This window comes from Aspergillus stella-maris (assembly GCF_047715825.1).
Source record: "Aspergillus stella-maris strain CBS 113639 unplaced genomic scaffold BDV14scaffold_3, whole genome shotgun sequence".
In the NCBI taxonomy this organism is placed as follows: Eukaryota; Fungi; Ascomycota; class Eurotiomycetes; order Eurotiales; family Aspergillaceae; genus Aspergillus; species Aspergillus stella-maris.
Genome location: NW_027396797.1, coordinates 364438 through 377592, shown reverse-complemented (window position 1 = coordinate 377592; position 13155 = coordinate 364438). Strand labels below are relative to the sequence as shown.

The 13155-nt window shown below is 48.2% G+C and overlaps 3 protein-coding genes across 3 annotated transcripts; all 3 read right to left on the bottom strand.

The window, feature by feature from the left end:
• Nucleotides 1–1891: 1891 nt before the first annotated feature.
• On the bottom strand, nt 1892–2549 carry BDV14DRAFT_163854 (uncharacterized protein). Its single transcript, XM_073767102.1, has 2 exons — nt 2332–2549; nt 1892–2169 (listed from the first exon to the last, which is right to left on the bottom strand). The coding sequence occupies exons 1-2, from the start codon at nt 2456–2458 to the stop codon at nt 2066–2068; spliced, it is 231 nt and encodes a 76-aa protein (XP_073632900.1). The 5' UTR covers nt 2459–2549; the 3' UTR covers nt 1892–2065.
• A 1786-nt stretch (nt 2550–4335) lies between these two features.
• Nucleotides 4336–4789, bottom strand: BDV14DRAFT_195474 (uncharacterized protein; the record flags this gene model as incomplete). The annotated part of the gene is made up of 2 exons (XM_073772229.1): nt 4336–4430; nt 4660–4789. 2 exons carry the CDS (start codon nt 4787–4789, stop codon nt 4336–4338), a joined length of 225 nt encoding a protein of 74 aa, XP_073632899.1.
• A 5157-nt stretch (nt 4790–9946) lies between these two features.
• On the bottom strand, nt 9947–12716 carry BDV14DRAFT_163853 (2OG-Fe(II) oxygenase). The gene is made up of 3 exons (XM_073767101.1): nt 11191–12716; nt 10583–11127; nt 9947–10502 (listed from the first exon to the last, which is right to left on the bottom strand). Exons 1-3 carry the CDS (start codon nt 12647–12649, stop codon nt 10314–10316), a joined length of 2193 nt encoding a protein of 730 aa, XP_073632898.1. The 5' UTR covers nt 12650–12716; the 3' UTR covers nt 9947–10313.
• Between the last annotated feature and the right edge of the window lie 439 nt (nt 12717–13155).

The following is a 13155-nucleotide window of genomic DNA, read 5'->3' as shown; positions in this document are numbered from 1 at the left end:
ACCCCCTACCTTCGAGAAGACTCCCGAAAAACCCCCACCCTCATTCTGTTGGCGCCTATGTACCCTTGTAAAGGTGTCGGTGTCATTTGTTTTAACTGCGTGTGAGGCAAGGGGGATGGCGGTTGTTAGACCGAGGAGGGCGGATACGGCAAGAACGAGAGTGGCTTTCATGTTTGTTGGTTTGGAGAGCAGTATGATCGGGAGATATTTGTAGAAGAAGAGAGGTCGTGGACGAGTGAGCAGAGGCAGGAAGTGTTCTGTCTCACAGTGAGAGTGGGAATTGTGAGGAGTGGATGTCAGATCATGCCTCTAGCTGAGGGTTACTGAGATACTTAAGTACCTACGGGGTATCTACTGCGTACTTAGCGGGCAAATGAATCAGCCCAGAGGATGTAGTTTCTCAATCGGCCGCCCACTTTTGCTGGATCTATCTTCATCCCTTGCCCAAAGTTATGATTTTTTTCATAGCTTGTGCCCTTGGGTAACCATGGTAGAGTGGCATACTAGGCTATCGAATGTGTCTAAGACCTTGTGCGACTGTCGGGTGGCGTGTCTGGGTCTGACACTCTGCATATATTTTATGTTGGCCCAAAATCTGAGTTTACCGATAACGTCTACTTGAATTTGTGGCGGGCATAAATTTTCATACATCAGATATTACTACTACATCTGGACAGGCTACGATGTATGGCTTTCAGGTGTCTTTGGTGTGATACCTAGCCTGTATTACAGGCAGCATCTACAAACCTATATGCTAAAGGCCCTCTCTTATTACTTAGAATTGTAAGCTACTTGATAGAAGCTACCGCACACGTTCTGTTACTAGCAATCCTACCACTAGCTCAAGAAAGCACGGATTTAGGAACGGTTAATTAGATTTGTTGGATCATGCAAGATTTTGAGCAATTCTCCAACCATCCTACTTTTTCTATCTGAAGATACATCTTACTGCAGTGCAGGAATAGACTATGTCAATCGACTTGATCTCCACGCTATAGATTTCCTCTAAACGCCCCCAAAATCTAGATCTGAGTGCGTGGAGCTGAAGACGCCACCCACGGGGTAGATTTACCGACATAATGGAATATTACGTGCGTCACTTGCCTGATTTTCAGCTGCAAATTCCTGATCGTAGTACAGTCTAGTACGTAGGGCTGAGCAGCTGTCGCTGGATTTTACTCATCTGGTTTATCATCAAACATGGATACTACTTATCTCTTTCAGCTGGGATAGAGCTCTATGTTTGTTAAACCAGGAAGTTCACCACCACCTCCAGTGGCCTGCACAACAATTGAGGAAATTCTTAAAGACTGCTACGAGTCTCTAGTACCTTTAATTACTCTGCACCGGGCTCGAAGGCGCTGGTATGATGACACAATTGAAGCAGTTGAAAGAAGCGTTCAAGGCCTAGATCAGAAACTGTAGGTGACAATAACCGATCACAAAAAAATGAGTGTCTACCTACTGCACATGTTCAATATCCAGGTCTCGCGTGGGGTAACCTGCAGACGATCTGGAGAGATTGGTTCTGATCTTAGCACGTGATGCCACATGGTTAAGAGATGCGGAAACTGCAGATGCTTCTGAGTAGGTGAATAGTGTTAGAACGAGATTTCATATGCGATAATTGAATTCTATCCAACCCTTTAGTTCGGCGCAAGATGGGGCGTGTCACTTGGTATATCTGGGTTTTGGGCTTGTCTGGGGTATTACCGAGCATAGGTAGTACTAGTCTTTCTACGTGGCCGCTCAATACACGTTGAAAGTTAAGTGGATCTGACATAGCCCTCTCATCTTTACGTCTCCCTCTGCAGCCCGAGTTACCGTAGAAGTAAGTAACTATGAGAGATTGAACAGAAACATGTCCAGCAAGAATTTCAAATGGTGATGAGCGTTATATTCCCTTATCGTAGAGGCCAATATCCTGATAAAATCACTAGAAGCTTTGCCTGTCAGAGATACAGTCCCCATAATAACGCACTACTTCGTCTACCCAGATAGTATCCTCGTTGACCGACTAATCGAATGCCTAATTCCTCCCAGGTTCAGTCCCATTCTCTGTTCATCAAATCCCAACATCCGAGTCCTGTAACGCCACGTTAATAGGAGCGGCAATACCGACAAGGGGGATGACGCCGGTTTCCCCCTGCAAGGATTTGTGGTCGGTGTCTGTTGGATGCGTTTAGTGTTAGGAACGCCATGTACTTAGACGGTGAGTTCAGGACATTTCGATGGAGTCAGGCGGGATAGAGGTGAGGAACATCACGAGTCGTTAAGGAGGGTAGGAATAGATATGTGCTCCACAAAGCCCGAGGTGTGAAGGACACGAACCTTCGTTTTTACTGCCCATCTGTTGGATGTCCATCTTGAGATCGTGGCCTTGCGGTGCAGCTACTGGTGCTGCAGCTACGGCTGTGACGCCCATGCAGGTGGCGATCATGATGAGGGCGGATTTCATCTTTGATGTGTATTGGGAGGAGGGTTGAGCTGGTCGGCTGTGAATTTGTTGTAGTGGGTTCTTGGGTGCGTGAGTGCGAAATAGTCTGGGGAAAGGCAGAGTTTGAAATAGAGGTAGATGAGGCGAGGGTTTATCTAGGTAGGGCAGCTCATTTATATAACTAGGTAAGTACTGGGCCTACGCCATGTAGTATTCACGGTGGGGGCAACGAGTCACGGTCAGAGGAGCCCGTGGCGGCGCACTGCAGAGAACTATTGGATTTCTTGTGCCCTTTCAGTCAGGTCGCTGAAGGTCAAACAGAAACTAGAACTTGGGCAGAACAGGTCCAATAATTGCACTTGGCTGGTCGATCAACAAAACGCTTACTTACTTGCTTTTCTGTTTCCTGTAGCCAAGCTAAGGTTTCGTCTTTGTCAGTTATCCAATTCCTTTGCACATGCATTGGGACGGTGCTACATGACGACTGCGTGTCTCCGCTGTTCCCGGTTCACTCCGCGGTGGGCTTAAATGATAGTCATAATAACATATGAGAGGTAGCCGAAACGAGCACCATCCACACATAACCGCGAGAATTTGTTGGTGGTTATACCACCCGAGGTATCCATTATTTAGAATTGATATCGTGGTACAACATGCTGTAAGCTGCGGGTAAGCAGGGCTGGGTGGTGAGATCGGTCCCAATCTTGAGACACGGCGCCTTCAGCAGCTTACTCCATATTTTAGGGCTTTTGGGTAAGAAGTAACCTGAAAAGTGAAACACTTTTTTGCATATTACTTAGCCAATTGCAAAAAAGCACATGTCAAAGAGTATGCTAGGGTATGCATGAATAGATACGGATGGAATCTTGCGCTTATAGTTACATACCTAAGCAATTCGCGTCCGCGTCTGAGTAACAAGCAGCAGATGTCACCAAGTATACTAGCACAGGAATCTTACTGGAAATGGAGGAATAACTAGTTAAGTTATTCTTAGGTACCCCGTGATATTATTTGCTAGAAAGAAGGCTAAGCAGTAGAATGATACAGCCCGTCCAGAAATGAATAGTTACCGCACTATCTAAACAGATAAATAGGACCTCGACGTAGTGTTAGCGACTCGCGCTTCAACCCCTGGAAACCATGCTAAGGCCCATTATAATTTTACGTATAATGTCTAGTCAGCACTTAGACGAAAGCATCTTGCCCCGCTAGGTCAACCACCATACCTAGAAAGCACAAGTTATGCAAAATATTTGCGGAGTGTCAATCCCTTGGACTGAGTGCCCGATGGTACCTAGGTGTCTAATGAGGATAACCAAAGTCTCTTCATATTCCAGGCTCCGCACAAGCCATCCACCTGTCCGCCCGGGACATGGTATATCTAAGATGTATACCCGTAACGTAGGTACTGTTTTGTTAATACTATTATGTACCCCCAGGCTAGGCTCTGGGAAAGGGACAGTACCGGCTGGTCATGCAACAGGTAAGTCGAGTTACTACGGAGTACATGGCTATGGTGACATTCCCTCATCGGACCAACAGACTCGGTAGGGTTAACATGACCCAGCCACTCAGGCGATGCCGGGACATCTTCAGGTATACTCGAAACCCATAGGTATTGCGTGTCCCGAACTACGTCAATTCCCATGTATATGTACGTACCTTGTGAGGTACATTGAGAACAGTACACACATAATGGTGTTTTTGCAGCGAAGTAGTCGGGCTTCCATCCGTGACCGTTGGAACACTCAACACCGCCGCCGCCGAGAACCACCGAGTTATAGGCCCGGAGTTATGGTACTGCATCTGTCGAGCCCAGGCCTTGGTTTCCATCCCCCAACCTCAGGTCCCGTTGCACGCGTACTCCGCAATTACCATTTCAGGTCCTAATACAGATCCTATTTCGCTGGGCCAAGACTTATGATCTGATCGGCAGAGATCGGGAGAAGACTCGACAGCCCTGCGGGTTTGAGAGGGTCTAGGATAGAGCCGGCTGTGAGTGATCTGTGTTAGTTTTTCATGGTGCTTGGTTTGGAGTAGACTATGAGTTCCAAATACAGATGTAGGTGCAGGTGTATGTGCAATTCCATGCTTCGGGTATGCGATGGTGGGCAAGAGATGGATGCATCCAGCCATATTCGGGACTGATACAGGAGGGTGGCAGGGTAAGAGGGTAGGGTAGGGTGTGCCAGGGGTAAGCAGGGGCAAGAACACAAACTTACCTTTGCCTTGTCTGCGGACGTTTTGAAAGCTGGACGAGATGGACTCTGCTCGCGCCTCTGCTGCGTTGGGGACTGGTGCGGCGGCAGCGACGCCAAGGAATGCAGTTATCAGGATAAAGGCGGGTTTCATCTTGATCAAGTCTCTGCGGGTATGTTTGTGAATGAGATTGTAAAAAGAGGTTTGCAATGAGAATGAGGATGGGAGAGGAGATAGGTAGGTAGGGTTCGCGGGAAACTGGCGCAGGTTAAATAGTGAAATATAGGTAGTACTTCTCTCTTGCGAGACATGGAGAGCTGAGTGTCAAAGTCAAGCAAGCGGAATGCCCGATGACAACGAGCTATTGAATTTTTCTCAGAGGTGTGAAGACCTTGGAAGTATCCAATCATTCTCGTTGCTCGGTTGATCATCGATGAGACAATTAGGTAGTTCTTCCGCATGTACCTACGATCCACAGACTCGGGCAAGATGGACTATTCCTCATTTCTTCCAGCAAGACTAGATTGGCCTCGTTGCACAGCAGTGCGCCCGTCACACTCTAGTGAATGAATTAAGACCATATTTTGAGGTACCACAATTCTTCACTGACAGTCATCTACGCGCTAGGTAAGGACCTGCGCGCAACATGATGCAAATGGAACATTTGGTCTGCGAGTCTGCGATATCAGTCAAATGATGACAGAGATCGCCATTCGCCACAGTGGTATATCAAGATTTTAACATTACTTTAGTTCTTCTCAACACAAGGAATAGATATAAGACTTTTAGCCTTCTCTTTATGTATAATCTTTGGTAAAATGGCATCTCTCCTCAGGAACCAGTGCCATCCACCCATTATGGACGGTACCCTGCCTATCGAGATTACGATCTCACGCCCTGGGAGCCGTCCACGAGGAGTGCAACTGCGGCTGCGAGGCCAAGAGAGGCGGCCGGAATGTCTTGGGTGGGTAGAGGGTTATATACTGTACATCGAGCCTTGTTGGATATATACTACCTAGGTACGCGCGGCTGCTACCCGGCTTGCGTACAGGAACCTCCGGTAACCGACCATACTCGCGTGATTATTTGGGGCACAAGATAAATGGAATGGGTCGCGCCTTGCTTGAAATTGGCGTATGTAGTCTTTTCTTTACTTTGACGCCCTATGCGCAAAGTATGAGACTGTGTGTGTCCCCATGTAGACCACTGCACTGGAATTCACCGTCCCAGTTACTATGCATTATGTTCCGCTTTCTCGGGCTTTGGACTCTGATTTTGGGCTTCTCATCCAGAGTCGCATCATAGAGTCCAGCTACTTCAGCCTGACCTTCAACTACACCATCTGCCGCCGCCGCCTATACCAAAGAAGTCTTTCTCAGGCCGAATGACGGACCGTCAATGACGCTTGGGATATCCTTCAAGCTATAGTCGCGCGTCTCAAGGTAGAAGAAGTACACAACCACAAGCCACTGCGCAAGACCGATAATGAACACAATATAGTATCTCCCGCCGATGGCACTGAGGGCAATGGGGTTGACCATGTTTCTGTAGATGAGCGCGATAGTGGTGCGCATGAAAGTGATGATCCAATTGAGCGCCTACACAGGGCTACTCGTTGCCTTTTGTCTATCCTGTGTGATTTGGAAGATCCATTACCCAGATTCAGCAGAGACATAATGGCGATACTGACGGCTGCTGAAGAATATACACTATACATGCCAGCGGTAGGCTCATCCCAGCGTCCATGCAGTTGCATGCGGTTCTATGTAGTAAAAGGCAACAAGGGTAGAGAATCGGCACGGCGCTAATTGATATCGTGGACTCGTAAATGAACCCGAACTTGGTTAACATCAGACAAGCCAGTCTGCGCGTAGTTCGTGCCTTCACTGGAGTGTGAAAATGGGGTTTCTATTAGTAGGGGTGGGCAGGCCCCAATACTTCCGCCCCCTCTCTCCCTTCAAGAGTTGACAACAAGAGCACATCGAAAGCCAAACCTCGCTTCAATCTGCCGAGCCGCCAAATTGGCTGCCCAGTGCTCGACATTATTGTCCCGAGCACTGGTGTTGAGCGGACTACCTCTGCGAGTGCGGTTGTTTACGGTCGAGCACCTTGATCTATGATTTTATCATCAACATATCTATAGGAAAAAAAGGTATGAACTGCTATTAGTAGCACTCATACCAAGGAATTACAGCGGCGTAAAACGATTAATAATCTCTACCTAGGATGTTGAATCCAAACTGATAAAACTAACCAAACAAATATAAGCGTCCACCTTCCATAGCAATCCCACCACTCCAATCGTTCTCCAGTGCAGCTAAACCCTTCTCTTCAAGATCATCATACTCATCCTCTCCATCTTCCTGCTATTCTCGCTGCCTTAATTGGTGTCATTTCTGGCGGCAAGTCGAGGCGGACGTGCGAGGAAAAGACGGTCCGTCTCGTTCGCGCCAGCCACCGCGCGCGAAGAGATGTTCAAAGCGGAAGCCTGGTGGGTTTGAAGCTTCGGTACAGGAGAGGGCATGGTCGTCATCGTGAAAATATCCCTGTCCCTTACTCGGGCAGCGGCTGTTAAGCTAGTGAGGGCGAACGCAGCGAGTAGGAAGGTGGCTTTCATGTTGTGCGGTTGATAGGGTTTGTGGACGGAAAAGCGGAAGTGAGAGTAAGAGACAGTTCGAAGTGACAGGGTAATAAAAGTTTTGAGCAAAGGCTTTCAGGCGTGGTTATGGTGTGCTTGAGTCGCTTGGAAACCTGAACCTGTAGAGAGAACTGGATAGCAGGGAGGTAAGCTTTGTGGTTATACCTTATTTATGCATCCAGCAGAGTCAAAGCTGAGTGTTCCTTTGGTATAACCAAATTTTTGGATATAAAGGTTCTCATGTCACACAGCCTACGCAAGTAGTAGTCGCAAGCAAGCCCCATAAATCAGACCTTTGAGAAACCCCTTTGAGTAGTGTGCTGGGGGTCCTGTCTGTGCAACTGTGACAATAGTTGAGGTACTCTTATCAGTCAGTACCCGGCGTTTTCAGTACCCGGCGTTTTCTAGGAATGACCAATCATCATTGGTATCATTATCATCCCGTGCTACATAAGCCAATAGCTCGAGATACAAACAGAGCAATCTTGGAAATCAGGTTGGTGTATCTGGAAGTTGCATTAGAGACTTGTCCTTCTCGAATTTCTGGCCCGTTATTGTTTATTGTTTCTATTTTCCTTGCTGGTACACTTATAACTACCTTTATATATATGGACCACCACAATTCTTATTCATATAAGCTTTAGACTTGATATGGATCTAGTATATAGTAGATGTGCCCAAGTTAGTCTTATCTGTCCATTACAATACAACCCCTCAGAACATTTCTATTCCATATTTTTTGGTATGAACTTCGCCACGCTGACCAACTTTCCTGTAAAAGCAAGAAATGTCCTCAAGACGTCATTCCAGGCGAGGGAAGAGCGCTCTCATTAGTGGGTATGTGTTCAAGGATCTGGGAACCCCAAGTAGGTATCAATCGGCCACATGGAACGTCAAGGTGTATATGGGTTATACTCAGACCTACAGGCCTCCATGCAAACTGTCCAATAGTCCATAAATAAGCCTCTTTGTAGATACTAAGCTACGCGCTAGTTAAGGACCTGCATGTAAGATAGCGCGGAGGAAGCATTTGCCGTGCAAGTCCACATTATTAGTTTATAGGATGTCAGCGATCGCCATCCGCCACCGTGGAAACTCCTGCTTGAGATCTGGGCATGGCGTCGAAGGTCTATAGATGGACTCATGTGAATAAGCTTAGTTCAGTTCTTCGAAATAGTCGACACACAGCTCGACTCAAAAACTCGCAGACTGCAGGTTACACCATATATGTAGGGCTCTGTGAAACCAAACCGGCTGTAGGAAGAAAGACTTATTTACAATTCAGATGGCTTCCCAATGAAAGTATGGGAGAGTGTGACACGCATTTGTGCATGTTTTTCGTATCTAAGCAGTAAGCATCTCCCTCCCTTGGAGTGCCCAGGCCTCTTCAGCATTTAATTTAGCACAACATGCAGGGGTTCATGTGGGTGATTCGAAGTGAGACAATGATCCTTCCTGGAATCTCATTCTTGAGTCTTTCTTGATGGTGTGAGTAGGATAGGGTGAAGGGGCTAGCAGTGAAGTAAGTTGGGTATAGGTATGTGGTCCTACGCACCTTAGCCCTTTTGTCTGCGAATGGTCTGCACATATACCGTATCGGCCCTGGCTCGTTTTGCTGGGGCTAATGCTATGCAGTGACGGTGACGCCGAGGCAGGCGGCGTTGACGATAGGACTGTTTATTTCATTTTTGACGCTTACTGGGTGGTATGTAAAGAGGGAGCAGACTTGGTGAGCTGTTGATGTAGTTGTCTCTTTGCGAGTGCGGGTGTAGAATTGTTTGATTATCCAGGCGGAAGAGAATACTTTGATATGGAGAGAGAGGGTCCGGATCGCTACAAGAGCATAATCATCACTTATTCTACCCCAGGTTCCATCGGTATTGCCTCAAATCGTCGCCTGGACCGACACCACCCCCATCCGAAGAGATTTCTCCGGTTCCTCCTTGGCGGCTTGCCAGCCTAGGCGCAGTCGTAGCTGTAGAGGTGGTGGTGGAGAGTATGCTTGGTGTATCCGGTTTGGTATCACCTCGGGCTGCGGCTGCTAGGCCGATCAGGGTGCAGGCAGCGAGGAGTCTTCATGGTCTTTAGTTTCCAGTGCTTGTGTCTGATAGCGGAAATAAAAGTAAAAGCGTAGAGTAATATACCAGGGGCGGGTTTCGCGAGTGGTTGCAGTATGTCTTCAAGTAACTAGGGGCTATAGAGATGGATATAGCAGGTAGATGGGTAATAAGCCTGAAAGCTGGGTGTCGCTATCTTACTGAGTACTTATACAGCTAACAGGACCAGCATCAAGTCTGACCCTTGCATAATTAGATATGGGGGTATGCAGGTTCCGCTAGGGTCTGCGTACTGCACAGATGGTATTTGCAATCAAGCCCCACAAATAAGGCCCTTGAGATAGTATTATTGAGTGACGTGCTGGAGGCCATATCTGTGTATCTGTGACGACAGTTGAGGGTATAATTATCATGGTTAGTGGCCAGTTTTTCGTTGCTTCGATCAACGGGACGCGATCCTATGTTTTGATCAAACGGTCTAGCTACCACATTAACGGTGTGCTACTAGCTTTGGGCCTACACTCCGCATAAACGGTCAGTTGAAGTACAGACGGAGGAAGTGGGGAGATGAGATTGGTAAAGATTGAAGTCGTGTTGGAGGTGGATATCCCCTCTCGGGTGCCTCCCTGCTTTCTACTTCCCGCTCGCTCAATAGATCACCCTCCGATCCGATGACTATGACGAGTTCTGTTAATGACTTCCAAATCTAACAAGAGTCCAATAATATAGTACGCGCTTCCCGAGGTGGATAGCCTAGGGCTTTTTGATAGTCATGCCAAATACCAAAAAGGTCAATGACACCCCTTGCAACTTGGGGCCATAAAGTAGAAGACCTACATGCCATTGTGCTCATCAATCAATTTTACCCCAACTCTGCGTCATTCAGGCTACGTATAAAGCTCTACAGTATGAAGATCCCGTTTCATGACAAGTCTCCCCATACCTCCGTACCTCAGCCAAATCTCCCAGCTCACTTCCCATCCTAACGAAGCAACTCAGCCCTCTTCTCAAAAGGCGGGATAACCGCCAGAATAGAAGCGCACGAGTACCTAGTCGCCATAGACGCCTCGTTGCCATAGGCCATATGGCTAAATGCCATTTCCTCGTGTTTAGGCTCCGTGACCCAGGTTATCCCGGGAAGGTACTGGACTGGCCAGACTTTCTGGACGGTCTGCAAAACTCTCATTAGTACTTTCCATAGAAAAGGAAAGATCACGTAAGGGGAAGCGAAAGGAGACATTGGGAACTTACAATATCCAGATCCTCCTCACCTCCATGGTCACTCACGATGTAAGGATGCCTCGCAATACCAACCTGCACACCCTGTTCCTGGAAATGACTCTCCTCATTCCGGTCAAGATTATTTTTCTCTGCAATATCAAAAGCACGGCCCATCCCATTGACGCGTCTCGCAGCAAGAAGTACTTTCCACCTCTTCTCCAAATCCTCACATTCAGCTGCTGACGCAGGGACAGGTAAAACCTCCGTATAGTTCGGCTTAACAGGTTTCTGACCCTTCGTAAGGAAATTGTCAAAGCCGTAATCGTAATACTCGTATTGCCCTGTGTGGAAAGTACCAGAGTCAGGTGTTTTGCCTTCGATGTTCAATGGCGGGTTGGCCGTGTTATAGTCGCCGTTGTTTTCGAGGATGGGGAGGATGGTGGGGTTCATGCCCAGGGAGGCGAAGACGGAGTAGAGGACTAGGTCTGAGCCTTTTAGGGACCGGGGGAGTTGCGACGAGGCGTGCTTGGATGTGTGTGGGTAGGCGTGGGAGCAGAAGAGGCCGAGAACGCCGCCTGTTATAGACCAGGCCTGTCAGTTATTGCTCGATGAGAAAGTATTAGGGAAGGCGTATTTACCGTCTTTCATAAAGTCCTCTTGCATCAGGAGATCTCTCATCCACCCGTAAACCGGCAACGATCTCGGCTCAACGATGGATGTGGGCGAGGGGATAACGCCGCCGACAGGCTCGGTAACGTAGAGGTTATACGTGAGAGTCACTCGATCACCACCGGTAATTGTTTCGATCTCATGCTCGCAGTCGCTGTAGAATGCCGCCCATTGAATGGTATTGTTGCTCTTCTCAGCCCAGTCGAATTCAATTTTCTGTCCATGGTGCTCGACGCTGAGCTTACCCCCCGTAAAAGCAGAAGGCAAGCAGACAACGAGCGAGCCGATCTGGTTCTCAGCGCGTGGGGTGTCGACATGTTTTTTGAAGTGACCTGATGGGCTGGAATAAACATTAAGCTTATATAGCTCCGCCGTAATTTTGCGAAAGCCCAATTCATTGTCCGTTTCATTGCTGATGTTGGGGAGCAGTACCTGGCCGATGTTTTCCAGGATACCGTAGTCGGCAGGATGGAAGTTTGTAGCAAACTGGTCTGCGTTGATCTTGCCCGCTCTGCGATATTCGGGGTCGATAACGTCTTTCTCTCCACGGCCGAAGCTGGCAATGTCGCAGTCAACGACGAGCTTCTGGAGAGTTTCGGGGCTTGATTCGGCAGCGGAGGTGTTGATAGGTAGAGTGAGCTTGGTCGCTATCGAGTCGTTGCTCTTACTCCAGAAGATGTTCACGAGCAAAGACGCAACCCTCTCTTTGTGTTTCGCGTCTTTGTCAAGGGTTGTAATGGGTATAGACCCACCACAGGAAAAAGATGCAGTCGCACGCTCGTCCTCAATCAACCCTCGAAGCTGACGACAAGACTCAGTAAGTGCCTCTTTCGCCTCATCAGAGGGATCTCCAAGGATCCCAGTATACTGCTTATACCGTCTCTCCATGAGTGTCTCGACCAATGCGTCAGGAAGGTCATTCTCCTGACTCAACCCCCGAGTATTCCTCCTCGCAATAACATCCCACCTCTTCTCCATCCTCTCCTTCAATTTGTAGACCGTCAACAGATTGTTCCCCTCTTCGTCAAGGTACCCCGGGACAAGCCTCTCCAGATTCCCCCTAAGCTCATCCAAAAACACTTTCAATGTATCCTCGGGTGTCTCTCCAATAGCGACATCAACAAGTGGCCCACCCCAAATATATCGCGACCGCCGCGTTTTTTCCTTGGGTTTCTTCTTGGCCTCGTTGACGCGCGAGACGAAGAGGTCCACGCAGGCATCGACTTTGCATTCTTGGAGCATTGCATGGGTGATTTCTTCTTCGAGCTCGAGGAGAGAGTGCTTGTATTCAATTTTTGGGGGTTCGTAGGGTGGGTATGGGTTGGAGTAGGGGTCATATGTCTGGTTTTGGTTGGGGTCTTGGTTGGGGTCTGGGGTATTCATGCTGGGGAGGATATGGTCTGGTGGGGGAATGTCTTGGGGGTTCATGGTGAGATTGGAGCAGTTGACAGAAAATATTGAGATGTTAGGTTGTTTCAAGTGCGATGATTATTCTGGTATTCCGATCTATGGAGGATGGAGAGGCCGGAGTGGAAAGATATAGACATCCACAGAATGTGCCTAGCGAGGCTGCTGATGCCTGGTGGATACCCTAGTTTAGGCACGGCAGGCAGCCGCACGCACCTTGCATGACTCGAGCTGCGGCTGGAAGAGGTCTTCTCGTTCTTGCCACAATTTCCTGATTCCCGAGGTATTGAGGAGCGCATTTGTTGAACGAAGTTACACCGATAGGCAGAAACCAGGCAGCACTAACACTCCGCATTTTAAGCATAATTTTGACAGGTTGGGGTGGAGTGGGCATACTCTAGCCAGGGCTGACGAGGATGTGTATTGGAGGAACCCGATCGTTCTGAAGTCTCAGTAGCCTCATGTGATATCATGAAGCAGGAAAGAAATGCATCTTTGAGACAAATCGAATATCGCAGGCTGCTTTT

Coding starts and splice junctions, on each gene's coding strand:
- BDV14DRAFT_163853 (XM_073767101.1), bottom strand. CDS start 12,649: ATGAACCCCCAAGACATTCCCCCACCAGACCATATCCTCCCCAGCATG. Junction 11,128..11,190: donor AGAGGACTTTATGAAAGACG/GTAAATACGCCT, acceptor GGTCTATAACAG/GCGGCGTTCTCGGCCTCTTC. Junction 10,503..10,582: donor GTGAGGAGGATCTGGATATT/GTAAGTTCCCAA, acceptor AGAGTTTTGCAG/ACCGTCCAGAAAGTCTGGCC.
- BDV14DRAFT_163854 (XM_073767102.1), bottom strand. CDS start 2,458: ATGAAATCCGCCCTCATCATGATCGCCACCTGCATGGGCGTCACAGCC. Junction 2,170..2,331: donor GATGGGCAGTAAAAACGAAG/GTTCGTGTCCTT, acceptor CGCATCCAACAG/ACACCGACCACAAATCCTTG.